Consider the following 23,797-nt stretch of genomic DNA (forward strand, 5'->3'; position numbering starts at 1 on the left):
ACAACAGTGTCTGGGTTTGGTGACTGTATATGGGATGGATCCCCAGGTGGGGAAATCACTGGATGGCCTTTCCTTCAGTCTCTGCTCCACACTTTGTCTCTATAATTCCTCCGTGGGTATCTTCTTCCCCATTCAAAGAAGGACCAAAGTATCCATAGTTTGGTCTTCCTTCATCTTGAGTATCATGTGTTTTGAGAATTGTACCTTGGATATTTTGAGCTTCTGGGCTAATACCCACTTATCAGCGAGTGCATATCAAGTGAGTTCTTTTGTGATTGGGTTACCTCACTCAGGATGATATCCTCCAGATACATCCATTTGCCTAAGAATTTCATAAATTCATTGTTTTTAATAGCTGAGTAGTGCTCCATTGTGTAAATGTACCACATTTTCCGTATCCATTCCTCTGTTGAGGGGCATCTGGGTTCTTTCCAGCTTCTGGCTATTATAAATAAGGCTGCTATGAACATAGTGGAGCATGTGTCCTTGTTGCATGTTGGAGCATCTTCTCGGTATATGCCTAGGACTGGTAGTGGTATAGCTGGCTCCTCAGGTAGTAAGTACTATGTCCAATTTTGTAAGGAAGCGCCATAATGATTTCCAGAGTGGTTGTACCAGCTTGCAATTCCACCAACAATGGAGGAGTGTTCCTCTTCCTCCACATCCTCGCCATCATCTGCTGTTACCTGAATTTTTGATCTTAGCCATTCTGACTGGTGTGAGGTGGAATCTCAGGGTTGTTTTGATTTGCATTTCCCTGATGACTAAGGATGTTGAACATTTTTTAGGTGCTTCTCAGCCATTCGGTGGTATTCCTCAGTTGACAATTCTTTGTTCAGCTCTGTAACCCATTTTTAATAGGGTTGTTTGGTTCTCTGGAGTCTAACTTCTTGAGTTTTTTGTGTATATTGGATATTAGCCCTCTATTGGATATAGGATTGGTAAAGATCTTTTTTCAATCTGTTGGTTACCATTTTGTCCTATTGACAGAGTCCTTTGCCTTACAGAAGCTTTGCAATTTGATGAGGTCCTACTTGTCAATTCTTGATCTTAGAGCATAAGCCATTGTTGTTCTGTTAAGGAAATTTTTCCCTGTGTCCATGTCCTCAAAACTCTTCCCCACTTTCTTTTCTATTAGTTTCAGTGTATCTGGTTTTATGTGGAGGTCCTTGATCCACTTGGACTTGAGCTTTGTACAAGGAGATAAGAATGGATCGATGTGACTTCTTCTATATGCTCTAGCACCATTTGTTGATGAAAATGCTGTCTTTTACCCACTGGAATCTTCACTCTCTTCTATACCTTTTACCCTTAGGTTTGGTCTTCTCATTGTGTCCTGGATTTCCTGCATGTTTTGGGTTAGGAGCTTTTTGCACTTTGTATTTTCTTTAACTGTTGTGTCAGTGTTTTCTATGATATCTTCTGAACCTGAGATTCTCTCTTCTATCTCTTGTATTCTGTTGGTGATGCTTGCATCTATGACTTCTGATTTCTTTTCTAGGTTTTCTAACTCCAGAGTCATCTCCCTTTGTGATTTCTTTATTGTTTCTATTTCCATGTTTAGATCCTGGATGGCTTTTGTTCAATTCCTTCACCTGTTTGGTTGTGTTTTCCTGTAATTCTTTCACAGATTTTTGTGTTTCCTCTTTAAGGGCTTCTACCTGTTTACCTATGTTCTCTTGTATGTTCTGTATTTCTTTAAGGGAGTTATTTATGTCCTTCTTAAAGTTCTCTATCATCATCATGAGATGTGATTTTAAATCAGAGTCTTGCTTTTCTGGTGTGTTTGAGTAACCAGGGTTTGCTGTGGTGGGAGAACTGGGTTCTGATGATGCTAAGTAGTCTTGGTTTCTGTTGCTTATATTCTTGTGCTTGTCTTTAGCCATCAGGTTATCTCTAGTGTTAGCTTGTCTTGTTGTCTCTAACTTTGACTTGTCTCTCTCACAAGCCTGTGTGTCAGTACTCCTGGGAGACCAGTTCTCTCTGAGAGAAATTTGGGTATGGAGAACTGTGGTTCAGGGTCAGCTCTGGGGAGCAGAGACCAGAAGGATCCTGTCCCCAGATGATCCTTGGTTCCTGTGTTCTGATGGCTTTGTGAGGGTCCCTCTTGGGCCAGAAATTTGGAAAGAAGTGGGAGTCTTATCTGTGTTCGCAGTTTTGTAGGCACTCCTGGGAGACAAGCTCTCTCCTGGCAGTATTTGTGTATGTAGCTCTGTGGCACAGGATCAGCTCTGGGCACAGAAGTTTCAGGCAGCCCCTCAGTTCCTGTGTTCTGAGGGTTCAGGGTGGGTTCCTCTGAGCAGCAGTGGTGGTTCTATCTGCACTCACAGGTTTGTCCACACTCCTGGGAGGCTCACTCCCTCCAGGCACTATTTGGGTATGGTAGCAAGTATTTCATTGCATTAATGACTGAAACAAGAAACCAGAGCTTCAACTGTGTCATCTGTAATTATCTTTGACCTTTTCTTAATATTCATTGGTTATTTTATTTATTTACAGTTCAAATGTTGTCTCCCTTCCCAGTCTCCCTCCACAAACCCCCATTCCATCCCCCTCCCCTTTGCCTTTAAGAGGGTGCTCCCCTACTCACCCACCCACTCATATCTTACCCTTCTAGCATTCCCTTACACTGGAGCAACAAGCCTCCGCAAGATGAAGGACACCCCCCCCATTGATGCTAGATAAGACCATCCTCTGCTGTATGTGCCTCTGAGCTATGGGTCCCTTGATGTACATACACTCTTTGGTATGTTTAAACATGACCACTTTGGATAGGATAAGCAAATGATTTGTGTATTTCTGTGAGGTTCTTGTGCATGCAAGAACTCAGTTGCCATTACTTTTCTCAAGGGTTTGATTGGTCCCTCACTCAGGTCAGGGTAAATTGAAGAGTCCACTTCTGTGGTGACTGAGAAAGCTCCCTGCTCCTGCATCAGGATGTGTTTCCCTGCAGTGGCCAGAAGACAGGAAAATTCCTGACCCTCCAAACACAAGGAGGACGTGGTGGGGGAGGGAGAAACTACACAGGGAAAGTGCTGCTTTTAAAAAGGGTGGGCAGAACTTGGGCGATGGCAGCACATGGCTTCCATTCTTCCAGAAAATGCATCAAGAGAGGGGTAGACAATCACTATAGAGGTTAGAAGTTACTTTTTGATGGTTCTGATTGTTAGGTTCTTCATTAAACACACACACACATATGCACACACAAGCACATATACATGCACATACGCATGCACACCACACACATGCACACACATGTGCACACACACATGAACATACAAATGCACACACACGCATATACACGTGCACATACACATGCACACCACACACATGCACACACATGTGCACACACACATGAACATACACATGCACACACATGCACAGACATACATGCACATACACACATATGCACACACATTCAGACATATACACATTCACATACACATGCACACATATACACATGCACACATATGCACTGCATATACACATGCACACACATACATATACACATTCACATACACACACATGCACACACACACACCTCAGCCTGAAATCACCTAACGGAAAGAACGAACCCCCACCCCCACCTCCACGGCAGCATGCCTGGAGTAACATGTTCACAACGGAGCAAGAACTATTTCTGTTTTGTTTATTGCATTTTCCATGGTTACCTCATCCATAAAACAAACATTTGTGGATACTGGCTGTAGAATTTGTTTTTAATCAGCTAGAAACTTTTCTGTAAGCCTTCCCGGGGTCCTTAGGGATGAGTAGAAACGTTCAGGCTGCCTGGGAAGTCTCCAAAGCAGGCACCATATGATGTTTGATGGAAGCATCCATAAAAATTACGTTACATGGCAACCTGAAAATGGCAAATCCACATAGAACAGATGTGACTCAGTAACAATCCCCAGCCATCCTCCAGGTCAAGGGAGAGGGATGAACTGAAGTCAGGGATACCCACAGCCTGTCCCGAGTCAAGGCTGCCGCCAGAATCTTGAAACACAGAAACACTACTGTGCTTCCGAGACGACAAAGAGAATTTTTTTTTACAGTGTGTTTTTTTTTCTGATCTTCGAATTTATATAAAACATTTAGCTCCATTTCTAGTACATATTTTCTTCATTAATGTTTTCCAATGCTTCTTGAGAATTAAATGGCAGGTGTTATTTTCTGGCCATTTGACTGGCCAGATAATACAACCTTCTTGAAGATTTTCAAGAGAATTGGCAGGGGATCCTTACAGAATTCTGAACAGAGGAAGAAGGAACAAGCACACAGAACTGCTCCCTTTCTGGATATTCGAGTCAGCCAGTGCTATTAGATACCGTAACCTAGCTGTCCTAAACAACAAACATTAATTCCCTGCAGCTCTAGAGAATGACAACACAGGAACCAACTGCTCAAAGGCTGAACTATGATACAATACAGACAAGATTTTTGGTTTGTAGGCAACCATATTCTCATCGAGTCATCAAATGGCAGAGAGCAAGAGGTTGAGTCTGTATGATAAGGCCTTATTCAGGCTCCCTCCATGGCCTACTTACCTCCTAAGGTCTCACTTTCAAATCCCAATATGATGGGGGCTAGGATTGTCAACTGTGAACTTTGGATGACACATATATCCAGAGTACTGTGCTGAACCCTACGGGTACTTAGCCAAATGGCAGTCATGAGTCCTGTTTGCATCTTAGTCCACTTGGGCTACTGTAAGAAGTACCAGAGGCTGAGTACCCACAGATAGAAATTTATATTTTCAGTTCTGCAGGCTGAGATGTCCAAGATCGAGGCACCCACAAATTCTATGTCCGGTGAGAGTTGACTTTGTTTCATGCAGAGCATTGTTTCCCTGTGTCTGCATATGGGGTAGAGAGTGATGAGAGGAGAGGTTGGGAGATACGATCTATCACTCTACACTCTATTCTCTTGAGATGGGGTCTCTCCCTGAGTCTGGAAATAGGCTGCAGGCATCCCCAGGGATCCTGTCTCTGCCTCCCGCAGCACCAGAGTAATAAGCATGAGAATGACTGTGATCAACAGTTTACCCAGATGTTAGGAATTTGAACTTGGGTTCTCATGTTTACCCAGCCAATGCTCTTACAGAGTCATTTCCTCAGTCCCTTGTATCTCTTTTGATGAGGTTGTTCCTCCTCCTCGTGACCTGACCTGGTCATTCTCAAAGATCCCAACTCCAAAAGCTACTGCCTTTGGGGCAGGAATTTATGTGAGCCTTGAGAGATATTAACATTCAGACTATACCAGTTTCTTTCATCAGGCAATGGTGATTCTATCAAGCCATAGTTTACCCTAGGAAGCATCATCCTATTGAGAGATTCAACTGCTTGCTCTGTTGGGTCCTAACTTGCTGTCTAGGTGGACTGTAGCTTGCAAAATAATAGAGGCAGTATAATGATAATGACAGTGTGGACAGAACAATTAATTATCACCAGGGTGATAACAATAGCATTAATACCCTTTCATATGATAGTTCATTTAACACCCACACCAAACAGGCAAAGAGTTGTTGCTATCTCCTTAAAGAGATAAATAAACTAAGACACTGAGAAGTCCTTGAAGTTTAAGGTCCTAGATAAGAAAGATTTCAGGTTCAAATTCAAGAAGGCTTTCATTCTAAACACAGCAGGCACAGAGGGTCCTGTTTTGAGTTTTGTTTGTTTGTTGTATTACTGTTAGGTCAGTCTTTGCTATTCTGAACACATAGTTTTGGAGCCAAACTTCTGAGAAAGGCTATCTACCTTGACTAGAGCCCTCTCCACAATAAAAGGAGGAGAAAGAGACTCACAGAAAGGGATTGTGGGGGTTGGGAGGTCCTTGAACAATCTCCTGATTTAAGACTCGCTCTCCAGCCTTGCAGTGGTGGTGCACGCCTTTAATCCCAGCACTTGGGAGGCAGAGACAGGTCAGTCTCTGAGATTGAGGCCAGCTTGGTGTACAGAGTGAGTTCCAGGACAAACAGGGAGACACGGAAACCCTGTCTCCACAAGCCAAAAGGGGCAGGGGAGAATCCCTTTCCAAGTTGCAAGGTGTCTGGTGGTGTGGAAGTCTTCCACACAGGCTGTGGTGTCTCCAAAAGGTTTGCTTAATCTTCACTAAGGTGAAGTTAGCAGCCTGTTATAGAAGAAACCCCCATTCCTTACAGCACAGACTAAAGAAAGCCACTCTTAGTATTGACGTGACTCCAGGAAAGAGATCTCTGGTTATTTTTCTCGGTTGGAAGAAAGCTAAAGTTTTGTGTGGACCGACAGCAAGACTTGGTGGGAAATCACCCTTCAGCTGTTACAAGAAGAAATCCTGCTCCAGGTTTTTTTCTTCTTCTTTTCTCAGCTTTTAAAAGTGCAGGGAGGAGATTATTTTCCTTGTGGGAGGAAGTATGTGCAGTTTCCAGTGGATCAGGTCACTGGCATCTTAATACTGAGTGAGTTCCCTCTGGGGTTCTTTGTGTCCCCGCGCAGAAAACATGCTTTAGACATAAAGGTACAGCAAGCTGGCTTGCCCAGGCTGCCTCTGCTTGTGCAATACCGTGAGGATATTTGTACTCAGACAGAAATAAGCCTCTCAGGAAAACTGAGATAGCAGTGTTTGATGACGGTACCGACAGTACCCACTACTATTTCCTGAGCCGCCACCATGTGCATCCAGGATTCTCAGAACTGCGGAAATGTGTGTGTGTGTGTGTGTGTGTGTGTGTGTGTGTGTATCTTGTGTATGTGTATCTTGTGTGTGTGTGTATCTTGTGTGCATGTATATCTTGTGTGTGTGTGTGTGTGTGTGTGCATGTGTGTGTATGTGTATGTATGTGTGTGTTGTGTTTGTGTGTGTGTGTGTGTGTGTGTCTGTAGCTGGTGGTGGGGTAGCTGCAGAAACACAAGCAAGAAGCAAGAAACACAGAGCTATTGGAGACGAGGGAATAATTTTCATTGCCTGATTGCAGCTAGGAAGTGCTGTACAATCTCTGGGGAGAGCATTTCATGGCAGCAGATCAGCATAGCGTCATGGCAAAGGCCCTGAGCGGGTAAGCGGATTCATGTTTGGGAGCCAGGGTGGCGTTTGGAACAGAGTGAGGACAGGAGAAATCACAGATGTGTTTTCACAGATGTGATTCAGGGACTCAGAGGGTGACCTTCTCACACCCTTCTATACTCCCCAGATACCTGCACTGAGAACTCACATTGGAACAGTCCTTGCCCAGAGGCAAGAATCCGATTAGAATCTGATTAGGTCCCTTAGTGTTTCAGGCCCCCGAGGTTTTCAGTGACCTTGATCATATTTTAACTCACTTGTGTAGGTCTCATCGGCATGTATATGATACAAGGCAAGACTGAAAGATGGCATTCTGGGTTTATAGCCTCACACCCCACTTCCACGTGGGTGCTGAGTTATCTCTTCCTCTGTGTTATGTTCCCATTGGCCAGCAATAATGGCTGCTTTGTGTCTAGGATGGAAGCACAGGAAGGGAGGTGTGGTCATTGTGACAGAAAGGCCTGGTAAAGTTGCCACTGTTGTGGGCTGGCATCAGATTCCCTAAACTATAAAGGAAGGGGTTACGCCTGTTTCAGGTCCCCAAAGACACAGCTGTGTGTACTTTGGAGACGCCCTTACTTTATTGGGGATCTCGAACCTGCAGCTACCGGGTCGTCGGTGCTCTCACCTCAGCCTCAGCCTCTGACCCATGCTCTCTTGCTTTCTGTGTTGTCCCTTCTGCCTTCCACGCTCCGGATTCTGCAAGATGCCACCTCCACTCTCTCCAGGAAGACTCTCACACAGGGAGTCTGTTTGCTCGGTTTTATTTGTGTTTTTGTTTGGTTGTTGGTTTGTTTAGTGGGATTTTGACACAGTGTCTTACTATGCAGACCTAACTGGCCTGGAACTTGTTATGTAGACCAAGCTGGCCTTAAACTGGCAATGGGCTTCCTGCCACTACCTTCTGAATGCTGAGATTGTAGCCATGTGCTAAGAGGCCCAGCGACACAGGGAGTCTTGCTGAGTGCATACTCTTCCCTGAATTGGTATAAATAAATCATAAGTCAAAATTGAGTTCTCTGTGTCTCAGTTCTGAAGTACTACTACACAGTGGCTTCCAGTGACACTTCAGGGAACCCAAGGTAGGGTTCCAAAGAGGCACAAAGACTGGAACCCCAGCTTGCTCCCTCCTCCAGACTGTGCAAAAGGACGTGGAAGCCAAGAGAAATGCTCAGAGACTGGAGACTAGAATTTCTTTGGGAAAGTGCATTGGCATTTTGCTCCCTTCCTAACAGTTCCTCTCTCCCATCACACATTGGGAAACAGTGAGAGGAACTTCGAGAAGGCCACCTTGGGACATGAGAACAGTCAGATGCCGTCACCGAGTCCTGAGTCGTCCGAGAGCCTGTCATTTTCACATCCCACCACACGACTGTAATATCCTCAAGAATCTTTCTATATTGGGAGTGATATGCCTGATTAAGCATAAAAATGATGCCTGTACATCATTTTAACATTTGTGGGGAAGAGAACTCTGTGAGTTCAGACCCCAGTATGATTCTTTATAATTATGACAACTTTTACTACCCAATGTGTATGCTTTACAGCCTGAAATTTAACTCTTGTCAAGCGAATATTTTAAATGCCTATGATCCATGAGTCAGGTGGAAGGGAAATGGACCCATGCTGTGAGGAGTGGGGACATGAGATGCTGAAGGCGTGAAGGAGTCCAAGTCTGACATTCGAGTTCTAGGATAGTCACATATCCTCTACAACCTTGAGAAATTTGCTAACAGATCTTGAGAAATTTGCTAACATTCTCTTCATCTCCATTCTCTCGTCTGGAAAGCAGATGGACATAGAAGTACTCTTCTGAGTCTATTAACCGTGAGAAGTCCATAAGTCCTAGTGAGTGTGGAGTGTAGCACTTAGTGAGCGTTCCGAAATGACCGTTGTTATTGGGTATACTTAAAACTTCCAGAACTTTCTGCAAAAAAAAAAAAAAAACAGACCCACTATGGCACACCTACACTTACTAGACAGTCAGGGAGGCTGAGGCAGAAGGAACACTTCAGCTCAGAGCTTAGGTAGCTCCTGGGCAGCTTGGTGAGACATTATCTCAATAAAAATAATACAAATAAATGAATAAATAAATAAATTTCACGAAGAGAAATAAAGGAACAAATCTCTCCTGACATAACAAAAATATCAGGAGAGGCATGTGGCTGAAGCAAAAAGCTCTTTTAGGCTAAGAATGCTCTCAGGAGCTCTGGGGCATGAAGCTAGGAGGTTTCCTTTCAAGTTTAGTATCTTGCATCAGAACGACTCTGTTTGTCCCTGGTAATTTCCAGAGTTTAATCCTCCACAGCCCTTAATTCTCTAGCCACAGCCACAGCCACTCCCCCGTGCTCCTCCACACCCTCCATTTTCCACTAGCCTCTTCTCGACCAGACTCAAGAATGTGCCTTGACGCTGCTCTGGGAGAGTCGAAGGCCTGTCATCTGACATTAGCCCATTCTTTACCAAGAGGCAGTCAGGAAAGCCTAGGTCCCACAGACAAGCCCTCCCATTCCTCTCTCCATTGGAAGGGCAGCCCAGAGCTTGACATGATTTTCTGTGCCTCAGAACTGGAGGCTGAACAACAAAGCACAGAGTGTTCACGCCAGTGAAGGCTCTAGGGATTTCCAGTTGAATTGAAACAGATACCCAGCCCTACATCCACAGTAGATAGCCCTTGGCAGTCACTAACCACAGCAGCCCAAGGGGAAACTCACAAAGAGGAGGCAGAGCTAAAGCAGTGTCAAACACATTAGGCAGAGGCATCTCTGATGAGAGAGACCCGTGTTTAACAGCCCCATGAGATTTTTTGAAGCCTTTCTTGGTTTCCAGGGTAACTGGGAGGTGCCCTCCTGCCCCACCTCATCTCAGAGGGCCTTGTTTCCTTCCCCGGATGTTCCTTTCTTGATACCCTTTCCATTACCCAGAATGGATGACTAGCGGGAGGAGTTCTGTAGAGCTCATCACTGCATGCCTGCAAACCAGTGCATGCCCCCACCCCACCCCCACCCCACCCCCACCCCACCGCATGCCTGCAAACCAGTGCATGCCCCACCTCGCCCCCACCCCCCACCACTGGAGGTCTAAGATCTAAACTACCACTTGGGAGATGTAATTGCTATCTGCAATGTCCCTGGAAGTCACTATTGGGGAAGTGTTTGTGGATGCAGTAAGCATTACCATATGGCCGGTTCTTAACGAGGTACAAAATGATGGCCTCAAACACATACCAAGAAGAGCTTTCCTGCTCGGTCCTGCGGAAATGTGAAAAATGCCACATGGATAAGTGGCACGTGCATGTACACGTGTGTGTCATGGCACATACAGGAGCTATTCAGTCCAACTGGTGGCCACGGATGAACACCTCTGCTGTGGGATTTTCTCAGTGAGCAAAAGGGACCCCCTAGGCTGGGGACATGCCTCAGTGGTTAAAAGCTTATGTAACTCCTCCAGAGGACAGAAGTCTAGTTCCCCAGTCCCAGGTCAGACACCTCACAACCCCCTGTAACTCCAGATCCGGGAGGCATCAGAACACATCCCACTTTGAGGCAACTGTCTGCACACACACATAATTTTTTTTTGAAGTACAGTTTCCAAGAAAGGAATGTATTCATAAATAGCTCACACCTTATTCACCTATGTATATGTGAGACTTAAGGGAAATTCCTCGGTGATAAGATCAGCTGATGCAACATTTTCATAAACAACTTGAAAAATAATCACGCACACAAATAAGACTTTGTTGACGCCTTATTTGAAATGCTGGCTTGTTCGTTGTGGAATGTCTTAGCTACTGCCCTCTACCCATGAGGTGCCAAGCAGTACTGCCCCCACCTCGCCAAATTGTAGCAACCAAAGTGTCTTCGGAGCTGTCAAATGTCCGTGCTGGCACAGTACTGTCATAATCGAGAAACCCCACAACACCGTCCTGGCAGCTTCGCTTTCAGGTCGCCCGTCTTCAGGGCTCATTGTGTCCCTCCGCCATGCTTCCTCTCAGAGCCTGGCTACGGGGCTTCATGCCGCCTCTCTACGAAGCCATTGCTTGCTCCGATGCTAACAGAAGTGCATGCGTCCGCTTCATTTGAAGAGTTTTCATTCCACCAGCCATCTTTTCAGGGAAACGAGACCTGGCTAAAATAAATAAATAAATAAAAGCATGCAAAAGGGGTTTTAATCCAAGCTGCCAGAAACAGAAAATAATTCAAGCTAGTTGGAGCAAAAGCACCCGGAAGTCCGTTCGTCATGCACAAGAGCCAGGTCCAGCTGGATCTCCCTTAGCCTGGAAGTGGGACCTGGGATGTCGCCAGAAATGAAGGAGCCTCTCTCTATTTCCCCCCATGCTGTACCCACTGTCACCTCTCTCTCTCTCTCTCTCTCTCTCTCTCTCTCTCTCTCTCTCTCTCTCTCTCTCTCTCTTTCTCTGGCCCCACAAGGCCTACAGCTCGGCAGTCACACACTTCAAGACTCTCAAAGTCTCAATTCTCAAGGCCCAGGGGAGATCTCGGCTGGTCTAAGGTATAGTTTCTTGCTAGATTATAGGTTTTGACCAGCTGAGTCACCTCAACTCAAGGGAACGTTCTCGGTGACTATTGTTTGGGCTGCTGATGGTCCTGCATCTTGTGAGACTGAAGTTAGAGATGCCGGTGGGCTTTGAAAAATGAACAGCGCCCAACGATACGTGTGGGGATTTTACTTCATGATGAGCTGGTAAGTTACCGCATTGTTTGAGGTGTTCCGCAGTGGCTGTGTAGGAAGTCTGACATGACTAATACAAAGAGCAAGAAGCTGGAGAGTTGGCGATATCAGTAAGGTACTTGATATGTGAGCAGGACGGCCTCACTCCCAGTCCCAGAGCCTGCTTTTTAAAGCTTTGCGTAGTGGCACACTCCAGTAATCCCAGCACTGGGGTGGCAGAAACAGGAGGACCCATGAGGATACTGGCCATCCAACCTTGCCTGAACAATGAGACCCAGGCCAAGTAAGAGGCCACATCTGAAAACACCAAGGTGCACGAGATGGAATTTCATGATGTGGAATCTTCTAGCTATGGTGCCATTTTAATTCACAAAATATTTCAGATATCAGAGCATGTCGATGCTCATTTTGTGACAATACCTGAGCTCTTTGCTGATTGGTCCAAGATACAGCCCAATACCTCCAGCTGTAGTTGTTGCAATTGCTACCTTAGAATCAATCTGCTTTTCAGAAGGTCTGTTAGAAAGGGGAGTGAAGCCTGGAAGGCTGTTCTCAGTCTTGACCGTGTATGCTGACATTGCATCTGTGGGTTGCCTTGTATATACCTAGTGCAATGTATAGTAAGAATAAGTAAAACAGCTAGTCTGCTCTACCACTTGATTCAACACACTTTTCTGTTACAATTTCCTAAAGACAAAAGGGGAGGATGGGAACAGGGAGAATTGGAAAGTGAACGACTATGTGCCCCCGAACCCCTTGAAATCCTGAAAGCTCAGGTACCCACCTTATGGTTACTGTTGAAATTGAGGCAACAGTGAATGAAGTCACTGAGACCTAGCCCTCCAGGTCTATAATTTGTGTAAGGGTTACTGCCCATATCGAGACCACATCCACCTTGCAAAGGACCCCTCCCCCCAATGCCAACCTCCTTTTCCTCTCTATCATGATGCCTCCACATCCAACAACAAGTGACTGAGGACTGACAGGCTAGCAGCAACGGAGAAGCAAGGCTGCAGATGTGGCCTCCCTTCACACAGAAATGTCCCCAGGGATCCCAGCATGTTGGAAGTAACAGCCCAAACACTTCCTAACTGCTAAATGTTTCCAGATGGAAGCTGGCTCTTGTCACCTCATGGAGAGAATATGGTTGGGTGCTCCCCAACGCCACACCTACACCAGGCAAACACCAACATTAGATCACCTCTCTATGTCCAATGTTGCAGAGTGTTTCCCCAGGGGGTGGCTAAAGTAGACCTCCAAGGGGCTTATTAAAATGATGAATGCAAAAAAATAACATTCTTAAGCCTTCCGTGTCTCCCTGTTGCTTACAGGAGCGATCTCACATTCTTTAGGCATGACAGTCAAGGCTTATGCAGCCCATTCCATTCTCTGTAAAATCTCATTCCTTTTCCATGCCTGGCTGAGTAGCTCCCTCAAGTTCAGTTAAGTTGTTCAAGCCTCTTCCAGCTCCCCATACCAACGTACCGCTCAATTTTCCCTTCTTGCAGCTTTGGGTGCGGGTAAATTCTAGGGAAGACCAACAGAGTCAACTAACCTGGACCCTTGGGAGCTCTCAGAGACTGAGCCACCCACCAGAGAGCATATAAGGGCTGGAATGAGGCCCTGGCACATATATAGCAGATGCACAGCTCAGTCTCCATGTGGGTCCTCTAACAACTGGAGCAGAGTCTGTTCTCAAAGCTGTAATCTGACTGCGGTATCCATTTCCCAACCAGGCTGCCTTGTCTGACCTCAGTGGGACAGTATGCACCTAATCCTACAGATATTTGATGCGCCAGGGTGGAGCAAGACCCAGGAGAGATCTAACCTCACAGATGAATAGGGGAAGGGACATGGAGGAGGGACTTTGTGAGGAAAGACCAGAATGGGGTCAGCGATTGGGATGTACATACATAAATACATACATACATAAATACATACATACATCATACATACATACATACATCATACATACATACATACACACATACATAGCACCTGGCTGCCAGGTGAAATCCGTAAGAGAGCATTCAAACAGTATGGTACCAGCTTAGACCAACTGAGTCAGAATGGAGCTAAAGGCATTTGCTTGCCGTGAGCCAGCAATGGCCAGTGGAGTGTAAGAGAAAATGCAGGCATTTGGTGGCTGATTATGGGATGGATCCCCAGGTGGGGCAGTCTCTGGATGGTCCATCCTTTCGTCTTAGCTCCAAACTTTGTCTCTGTAACTCCTTCCAGCAAGATTTTGCTGACAGGACCCTGATATAGCTGTCTTGTGTGAGGCTATGCCAGTGCCTGGCAAATATAGAAGTGGATGCTCACAGTCATCTATTGGATGGAACACAGGGCCCCCAATGGAGGAGCTAGAGAAAGTACCCAAGGAGCTGAAGGAGTCTGCAACCCTATAAGTGGAACAACAATATGAAATAACCAGTACCCCCAGAGCTCGTGTCTCTAGCTTCATATGCATCAGAAGATGGCCTAGTTGGCCATCATTGGGAAGAGAGGCCCCTTGGTCTTGCAAACTTTATATGCCCCAGTAAAGGAGAACGCCAGGGCCAAGAAGTGGGAGTGGGTGGGTAGTGGAGCAGGGTGGTGGGGAGGGTATAGGGGACTTTCAGAATAGCATTTAAAATGTAAATAAAGAAAATATCTAATAAAAAATTGGAAAAAATGTACCAAAGTAAGAAAAGAGAGAGAGAAAAAAACGCAGGCATGAACTGGTGGCTAGCCTACTTAGCAGACTCTGCTTCTAAGGCATGCATGCTCCCAAAGTCAGAACACTGAATTTTGAAGTGGCAGGAGTAGCCAGCAGCTGGCATTCTGGATGTCCGCACTTTCTACGTAACTTCTTCCCCACAGAGACCCGGGTTGTATGAGCACTCACTGTTCAATCCTAGGTAATATGCTAACGGACAGGAGTTGATAGGTTTTCGCTATTATAAGTGGTTCCTCTTGTGCAATAAAGTAGACACTGTTTCCTGAAACCAGCTCTGGAGTGGTTTATCTCTGTGACCTGCAGTGAGAATTTTGGTTTCTTTAAAAACAGAGAGATGTTATGAGGAAATGTTTTTGTTTTAAATCCAAGTGTGGTAAATGGAGCTGCTTCAGACCGTCCACAACAGCAGAGTGTCATTTGCCTTGCACTCTGGCGGGAGCATGATTTTACCAGCTGTAGATGATTTTTGCAAGTTATGATGTTTGAAATTCTGGGTGACTCTTTAGAGGGTATGTAAATGCAAGAGCCCCGAGAGGGTTGCTGCAGCTGCTGTTCCTCCTGCTGGGTTGTTGGGTTGTTGGGCTGCTGGGCTGCTGGGTTGCTGGGTTGCTGTTTGCTGCTTGCTGCATGCTGCTTGCTGCATGCTGCTTGCTGCTTGCTGCATGCTGCTTGCTGCTTGCTGCATGCTGCTTGCTGCTTGCAAGCACTTGCGGGGCCTCCAGTCTGGGCAGTGTTGCTCCTCTTCCAGCCCTGTCACTGTGCACAGAGTCTCTGACTTCTGTGTGTTTCCAGGGCCTTACCTCTAAATTAAGTCAATAACTAGTGAATACTTTGCCAATCTGTTGTAAAGGTTAGTGAGCTAATCTATCATCTATACTTAGCATGTATCCCATAAATGTTAGCTATGACCAAACACATGTCAATCTCCCTCTGGAAGACCTGCAGCAACTTGATACTTGGTTATGCATTCTGCTTCTCTCTGTTTAGCACGTAGGGCACACACAACCTTTCCCTTTCTTTCTTCTTTCTTTCATTTTTGAATCATCAGGTTTATGAAGGAAGATGGGATTTGGCTTTAGGAAACCAGGAAGAATTGCACAAAAGGGGTGGGCCCTGGGCTGAAGTCTGGAACACAGCTAGGCTTCTGAGAGACAGGGGAAGGTGGTGATGTTTTCTAGGGAGACAGTACTATGAGTGAGAGCCATGGTACTAATGTGCAGAAATAAAGATCAGAAGTCCATTGGTGCTGGGGCCCAGAAGACAGAATTATGAAGGAGAATTTCAGATTAATAGTGTTGAAGGGTCACCTGGGCCACATTTTCAAGAGTCTCTAATGACTCCCCTAGGAATTTAGGCTTTGTCATTTAGAGAGTGAGTGGGATGTGAAGATTTTTGACAGGTGAACAGATTTTCAGTCCTGTGCTTTACAAAACCAGCCCTTTTAATTGGAAGGCACGTGCAGTACAGAACAGGGAGAGCAATGGGCAAGGAGGTCAGAGGTCAGAGGCCATGGTTGATCCTCATTTGATGTTATCATCGTGTGAAATGGTAACTCTTCTCCACGGGTCACATCTTATGACAACCTTCAGGTCGGTTTCTGTTTATTGGCTAACTTTTAAGTCTCGCGGTAAATGTGTTAGTGGTACAGATAAATGCATCACACACACACATACACACACAGTGATGATAAGGCAGTCCCTAAATGCCCCTCCCCAGTTGGCGAGTTTGATCATAGTTTCATCTTGATTCGCCTTACAAACAGCTGGCTTGTCAGCTTCTGTGCACAGGGTAAGTTTTAAGCAGATGAGCACAATGCATCCCTCATGGGCTGCACAAGTCATTTTCTCTCTGTTTACCCCTCAGTCTCCTTCCATATTTATCGAACACTCCTCCCTCTCTGGCCTTCTTTGACTTACATAGCTTGCCCTCTTCACCCATGAGCATCAAGCACACTAACAAGTAGATCTCAGGAAAAGTCAGTTTTGCTTCTGCACATGTCAAGGAAGAAAAACTGTACTGAAGCAAGAACTGTAAAACTGGGCCCGACTTGAGTGTATGACCTTAGAGAAGTCACTCAGTCACTGGAGACCCTGGTTTCCTTCTCTTGGAGATGGAAACCAAGAACTGCACAGTGGTGGCGCATGCCTTTAATCCCAGCACGCGAGAGGCAGAAGCAGGTAGATCTCTGAATTGGAGGTCAACCTGATCTACAGAGTGAGTTCCAGGACAGCCAAGGTCCTGTCTCAAAAAGACAAAAAGAAAAAACAAAAACAAAAGACCTGGAAACTAAGATATAAACCTCCACTTCATAAACAAAATCACCGTAAGAACAAGCCTCCCTTATTTTCTCAGCAAGCACAGACTGTGGGACTCACTGCCAAGCAATGTGTCAGGGTTCAGGAACCAACTGATAGGCAATATGAAGGAAGAGCCTTCTGGTTTGCAGTTCAGTTTGTTAAGTGCTTACCCAACACACACAAAAACCTGGCTTTCATCTCTGCATCGCAGAAACCTTTTGTGGTGATGTACAATTCAAAGCCATTCTTAGCTACATAGTGAACTGGAGGAGGAGGAGGAGGGGGAAGAGGAGGAAGAGGAGGAAGAGGAGGAAGAGGAGGAAGAGGAGGAAGAGGAGGAAGAGGAGGAAGAGGAGGAAGAGGAAGAGGAAAAGAAGGAAGAGGAAAGACAGTGACTAGAAAAACAGTAACAGAGGAGCTCTCAAATTAGAAACACACATGAAGTTTCTTTAAAGACTGAGACAGATGCAGATACTGACAGACAAACATTAGACAGAGGTTGGGACCCTATAGAAGAGTTAGGGGAGGGATTGAAGACCTTTCAGGGAGATGGCAACCCCACAAGAAGACCAACAGTGTCAACTAAGCTGCACCTCTGGGAGCTCCCAGATACTGAGCCACCAACCAAAGAGCATGTATGGACTGATCCAAGGTCCCCAGTACATATGTAGCAAATCCGGCAGAGACTTGATACACCAGGGTGAGGGATATGGGGGGCTGCTGTTCTCTCAGGCAAAGAGTAACAGTAACAGAGGAGAGATGGAGGGGGTGAACTCTTTGAGGGAGGACTGAGAGGTGGAGGCAGCATTTGAGATGTAAATAATTAAGTAATTAATTGTTAAAAAGACAGTGAAGAATATATATGGTATGTCCTAGTTAGCTTTAACTGTCAACTTGACATAGCTTTGAGAAGAGATTCTTGGAATGATTGCCCAATTTATACTGGCCTTGGGCATGTCTGTGGGAGATTATCTTCATTGTTAATTGATGTAAGGGAGACTCGCCCACTGTGGGCAGCACCATTCCCTGGGCAAGGGGCGGTGGTCCTGGGCTGTATTTGATGCAGAAAACAGCATTCCTCTTTGGTTTCTACTTCAGTTGACTTCCTTGACTTCCCATGATCAGGTGTGACCTGTAAACCAAAATCAACACTTTGTTCCCCTAAGTTGTTTTTGGTCAGAGTATCTTCTTTTTGTTTGTTTGTTTGTTTGTTTGTTGTTTGTTTTTCGAGACAGGGTTTCTCTGTATAACTCTTGCTGTCCTGGAACTCACTTTGTAGACCAGGCTGACCTCGAACTCAGAAATCTGCCTGGCTCTGCCTCCTGAGTGCTGGGATTAAAGGCATGCGCCATCACGCCCGGCGATATTTTATTTATTTACATTTCAAATGCTATCCTGAAAGTTCCCTATACCCTTCCCCTACCCTGCTCCCCTACCCACCCACTCCCACTTCTTGGCCCTGGCATTCCCCTGTACTGGGGCATATAAAGTTTGCAAGACCAAGGGGCCTCTCTTCCCAATGATGGCCAACTAGGCCATCTTCTGCTACATATGCAGCTAGAGATACAAGCTCTGGGGGTACTGGTTAGTTCATTTTGTTGTTCCATCTATAGGGTTGCAGACCCCTTCAGCTCCTTGGGTACTTTCTCTAGCTCCTCCATTGGGGCCCTGTGTTCCATCCTATAAATGACTATAAGCATCTACTTCTGTGTTTGCCAGGCACTGGCATAGCCTCACACAAGACAGCTATATCAGGGTCCCTTCAGCAAAATCTTGCTGGCATATACAATAGTGTCTGGGTTTGGTGGCTGATTATGGGATGGATCCCCGGATGGAGTAGTCTCTGGATGGTCCACCCTTTTACCTTAGCTCCAAACTTTGGTCTGAGTATCTTATCACAGCAAGAGAGATGAAGTTAGGACAAGGTGCTATTATTATTTATTGCAAATTTGTCCTCTTCTAACTTCAGGCAATGATATCTAATTGAATTGGCTATGCTAATCTCTTTACACTAAAGTATATTTTTCTTTCACAACTGGGTTTTATCTGTCTCACCAGAACTCCAGGTTGAGGAATTTTTAAATTATAGCTCACAGCACAATCCATAATTCATGCACAAGTAACATTCTTTTGGAAGCTCTTGTTCAATTTTTGTCAGCACTTCTGGGAGCACAGGAGGAATTAAGGCTCCCTAGCTGCTGAACACCCCATGACTTCATGATATTGACCGCCTTCCCTTCTGCAGAAATTGCTTAGTGGAACTTCAGCAGTCTTCAGCCCTGGCCTCTGGGGTGTCAGAGAGAGAGGGTTTCAATGTTTTCCCTCTCATTTCAAAAATCACATTAACATTTGAGAGTATGAAAAAAACAGACCAAGCAAGGAAAGAAAGCACAGGGGTGAAGTAGAACCTTCAATACACTCTGCTTCCAAAGCACAAAGCGTTTCCGGTTGGTTCTATTGCTGATGAGTCATATGTGGGTAATATCTTCACCAGGATTAGAGCGATTGTTTCTTGGAACTGGTTGGTGGCTATCCATGCAGCCCACTATGTGAAGGTCATATTTTTTTTCATGACTTCTAATATCTGAGAGCATTCCTCTGTGCTCCCTTGTTTTCAAACCCCTTGGGCTTGTGTGTAGAATATTATAATGCCTTGTTAACTAAATGTTAACTAAATTACTAAATGTAATTTTATTATATATCATTCACAGATTATAAAATGGGCTATTTAAAATGTATGATTTGATTGGTTTTGGTGTATATTCAGATTGTCTTTCTTTTGTTTTGTTTCTTTGTTTTTCTTTCCCAGAGAAAGGAGACAGCTCTCACGGTATTCACAGATTCATCTAACATGGATTTGCTGAGCATCTATAAAGTCAAATTAAAATCCCTACCCTTGTGGAGTTAGAGTTCTTTTGGGGACCCAACAGTGGACAAATAAAAATAAAATAAGTAAATTGTAGAGTATGTCAAAAATAATAAGTAACAAGGAAAAACTATAGCAAGGCAAGAATAGGGCATAGTCATGGTTGTGGACAGAAAGGGGATTGTGACTTTAAAATAGGATGATTGCAGAATGTTCCAGAAGAAGGCAACATTCGAGTGAAGATCTAAGAAAAACATGGGAACAGTCATGTATTCATGTGGAGGAAGTATGCTGAGGCAGAGCAAACAATTAGTGGGACAGTAAATTTAGAAGTGAGACCCTGAGGTGAAAGGCATGTTCTAAAAACAGCCAAGGACCCAAAGTGCCCTGGACTTGATTAGTGAGGTGAGGAATAATGCAAAATCAGATCAGGGAATAAAAGGTGGATAAATCCAGTAGGACCTTGAGCCACCTGTAGACTTTGGGTTTCATTATTGTATGGTTGTGACCCACCTACAACTCTAAGCAGAGGGATGCTGGGAACCAATTTGCCCAGGGCCATGCCAGTTAACCTCTCTATAAGGCTAACAAAACTAATCTAGGGGGGCCAGGGTGTGGCCTCGACCAGGTACAATGGTGAGGGTGAGAACTGACTGAGTCTGGATGTAGTATGTGTGTGGAGCCAACAAGCCTGGGGGGGGTCTCCACTAAGTGGAGAGAGAGAGAGAGAGAGAGAGAGAGAGAGAGAGAGAGAGAGAGAGAGAGAGAGAGAGAGAGAGAGAGAGGATGAATCTGCAACGCTGTAATGTTAGCGCTGGAACAGTAGCAATGATAACTCAGCATCCCACAGCTGTGCCTGCATCTCTTTAGGTTTGAACTCATGCCCATTGTTTAGCAGTGTCTCAAATTAGTAAAAACTATTTATTACACTTGATCCAAAATATATTAAAGCTACTTTAGCATTGAGCTAGCAAGCAAGTTGAATGCCTCTCCTCTGAAGCTAAAGGCCATTGCTTTACTATTAGGTACTGGTAGACTACTTCAGCTGGGAAATTGAGAACATCACAAACGTTGCTCAAAATCAACAAAGTGGTCCAGTGTTTGGAGGAGGTCATCTGTGCTTTATTTAGAACAAATCTTTCACATAGCCAGCAGTTTTAAATTCATTGATGTCTTAGTTAGGGTTTTACTGCTGTGAACAGACACCATGTCCAAGGCAACTCTTATAAGGACAACATTTAATTGTGGCTAGCTTACAGGTTCAGAGATTCAGTCCATTACCATCAAGGCGGGAGCATGGCAGCATCCAGGCAGTCATGGTGCAGGAGGAGCTGAGAGTTCTACATCTGAAGATTGCTAGCAAATTAGTGGTTTCCAGGCAGCTAGGATGAGGGTCTTAATGCCTCCACCCACAGTGACACACCTACTCAAGCAAGGCCGCATCTTCTAATAGTGCCTCTTCCTGGACCAAGCATATACAGACCATCACAATTGGTATTTGTATTGGTGTTTCAATCATAATTGATAAGCACTTTGTGTTAGCTCATTACAGATCTGTATCTAAGTATTAAATGTAAGTTTATACATTTCCGATGTAGTAGAATCACTTTTGTGACTTAAACTGAGATTTTTGTAAGAATTTATATCATAGAAGTTGGCATAATATGCAACTCAGGACATTTTCCTTCCCAGAAAGTATATTTACAAAAACTCCTGGTCCACAGCAAGGTATAGGGCTGTGACTACCAGCTTCAGGCCACCCAGCAATGGTAAGCCACTTGCCCAGAGGGAGAGAGTATTTTGATATCATTGATGATCATGCAAATAAAATGCAAGCCAATTTTATGTCTGGATTCCCCACCACATTCTTTCCTATTGCATGAACCACAGGCAGATGCACCCACCTAACCCCTTTCTTCTCTGCCTTCACTCTCTGATGGGACTGTGGTTGTAATCTGGAACTTCCTACATCTTTGTTTCCTTCTATAAGCAACGACAACCTCCAAATCCACCATGCTGATTTACCGTAAAGATTCAGAACAAAACGAAGTCTGGTGCGTGAGAGTGCATGGTAGAGTTAGTGAGCCTTTGAGGGTCTCCTGATAGCTTTAGGAGAAGGGAGGTGTATTGCTCATAGATAGCATTTACCTTTTCACACCCACTCTGCTTTCCAGCTCCTAGAACTCTGTGCTGATCCAAACATTGGGTGTCCCTTTTCCCTCTTTGTTTTGAAACTCCGCTGATGCCAGCCAGGTGGGCCAGCCACTCCCAGCTCCATGAAGCTTTTGCTTATGCTCATGGGCCACATAATCCCCTTCATTTCCCCCATCCAAGTGCTAAACAGGCCAGGCCCTGCCTAACTTCCTAGATCAGCTAAGATGGGGCACATTCAGGGTGGTACGGCTATAGACTCTCCTTTCTTCCTTTAGTGTCCCTGTTGTTATATCCAGACCTACTATGCAAAACTCTGCACTTTTGACAAGGCACCCAGGGGATTTGTATGCCTTGTAAGGAGACGCCCTATTCCGACCACTGCTTCTTGAACTTTGGTTGCCTATTGAATTATCAGTGTTTTGAAGCTTAATACCCAGACTATCCCCAACAGCTTTTGACTCATTGATCTGGGCACAGCCTGGGTATTGGGGTTGTGAATAATCCCAGTAATACCAACGTGCAGTGAAGTGAGAGACCTGCTCTGTAAATGCCCCTCCCACTCCCATATAAGGCCTTCTGAGTCTCCCCCACCCCTACCCCCGCCCTCTGATGCCGCAATTGCTTGTGTTCACACACATACATTTTCCTACCTCTGTTAAACTGTGCCTTTTAAAGAGAACTGGCTTTTAATTCAGTGTTGCCACCGTCTTCCGCACAAAAGCAACCATATTATAGGATGAAGCTTCAAATCCGGGCTCCATGGGGCAATGCAAAATGATGCAGAGTGTCCGCACATCCTTTGTACATCCAACTCGGAGCTCCTGGCTGAAGCCTGATGATATTTTTCTTCTTCTCCAGGGTGCCATTCTGATATTTATGGGAATTGTTGTTCCCACTATGAAGGCATCTGTTATTGAAGTGTTGCTTGGTAAGTACTTTATATGTGTATCTGGATTCTCTTTGATATGGCCAAGGAAAGAAATGTTAAATATAGATCAAATTCAAAATGCCTTAGACTCTGTGTGTGTGTGTGTGTGTGTGTCCATATAAAGTCCATGTTTTTATCATGTATAGTGCTTATATGTTCCAGATACTATACACACATACCTTTATAATTTTGAGTAACTAATACTTCAGATATAGCATGTTGATAGATTCTGAATTTGAGATCCTCCTGTCTATTAATTTATCAAAAAGAATTTATCATGACAATTATTTACTCCTGCCATAACTTCATATTTTGGAGATGAATATTTGAATCTTCCTTTATCTCTAAAGAACACAATTTGGACAGAGGCACAGCAGACCAGCTGGAATACAGATACTGCCAGTGGGTTTAGGACTAAGCCCAGGGGTAACATTGTGTTGTTAGTGCCCACTGTCTGAGGTTTTCCCAGCTAGCACATTCCTGTATGCCATGGTGAAACTGGAAGACACAGAGTTCTTGTCGATAGTCTATATTAACTCACTGGGGCTGTTCCACAAGCTGGGGATCCCAGAGCAATCAAAATATGTTATCTTCCAGTTATCCTCCACATCTGGAGACTTGACATCTAAAATCAGCGTGTCAGTGAGGATGGCTCCTCCAGATGGTGTTCAGGGTGAAGTCTGTCCCTGCCTCTGCCCTAGCCCCTGGACACTTTCTGGAAATGTATGGCGTGCTTTGTTTATGAGTACAATGCTCTCATCCTAAGCATCTTCACATAGCATCCTCCAAGTGCGTGTCCATCTCTGGCTTTTCCCTTTTGTTGTGACATCAGTTTTACTAGGTCAAGAACTCCAGTATGACTTCATCCCAGCTCAACCAATTATCTGTGCCACTTATTTCTAGATCAGGTCATCTGAGGCACTAGGGATTTAGACTTTAATGCATAAATCACATGGGGGAGGGGTGAAATTACACAGCCCACTGTAACTCCACCTCTAGAGGACCCTCATTCCTCTGGATTACAGAGACACCTGCACCCAATATTCCTACCCCCACATAATTAAATCAATAACTTAATTAAAGCTTAAAATCATCTACCA

General features: G+C 44.9%; 1 protein-coding gene and 1 long non-coding RNA gene across 4 annotated transcripts in view; one reads left to right on the forward strand and one right to left on the reverse strand.

Annotated features, from left to right (window-relative positions):
• The window catches only part of Vit (vitrin), a 119,359-nt gene that overhangs the window by 3,937 nt on the left and 91,625 nt on the right, over positions 1-23,797 (forward strand). For all 3 annotated transcript variants that reach the window (XM_006525028.3, NM_028813.2, NM_001197028.1), the window contains exon 2: positions 22,628-22,697. In XM_006525028.3, coding sequence (XP_006525091.1) covers positions 22,646-22,697 — 52 coding nt within the window. In that variant the 5' untranslated portion in view covers positions 22,628-22,645. The remainder of the gene's footprint in view (positions 1-22,627; positions 22,698-23,797) is intronic.
• Gm32573 overlaps positions 10,692-23,797 on the reverse strand; it is a 65,585-nt gene continuing 52,479 nt past the window's right edge. The window contains exon 4 of the long non-coding RNA XR_001782251.2: positions 10,692-11,169. This is a non-coding gene — a long non-coding RNA (predicted gene, 32573). The remainder of the gene's footprint in view (positions 11,170-23,797) is intronic.

Source organism: Mus musculus, chromosome 17, assembly GCF_000001635.26.
Source record: "Mus musculus strain C57BL/6J chromosome 17, GRCm38.p6 C57BL/6J".
Lineage (NCBI taxonomy): Eukaryota > Metazoa > Chordata > Mammalia > Rodentia > Muridae > Mus > Mus musculus.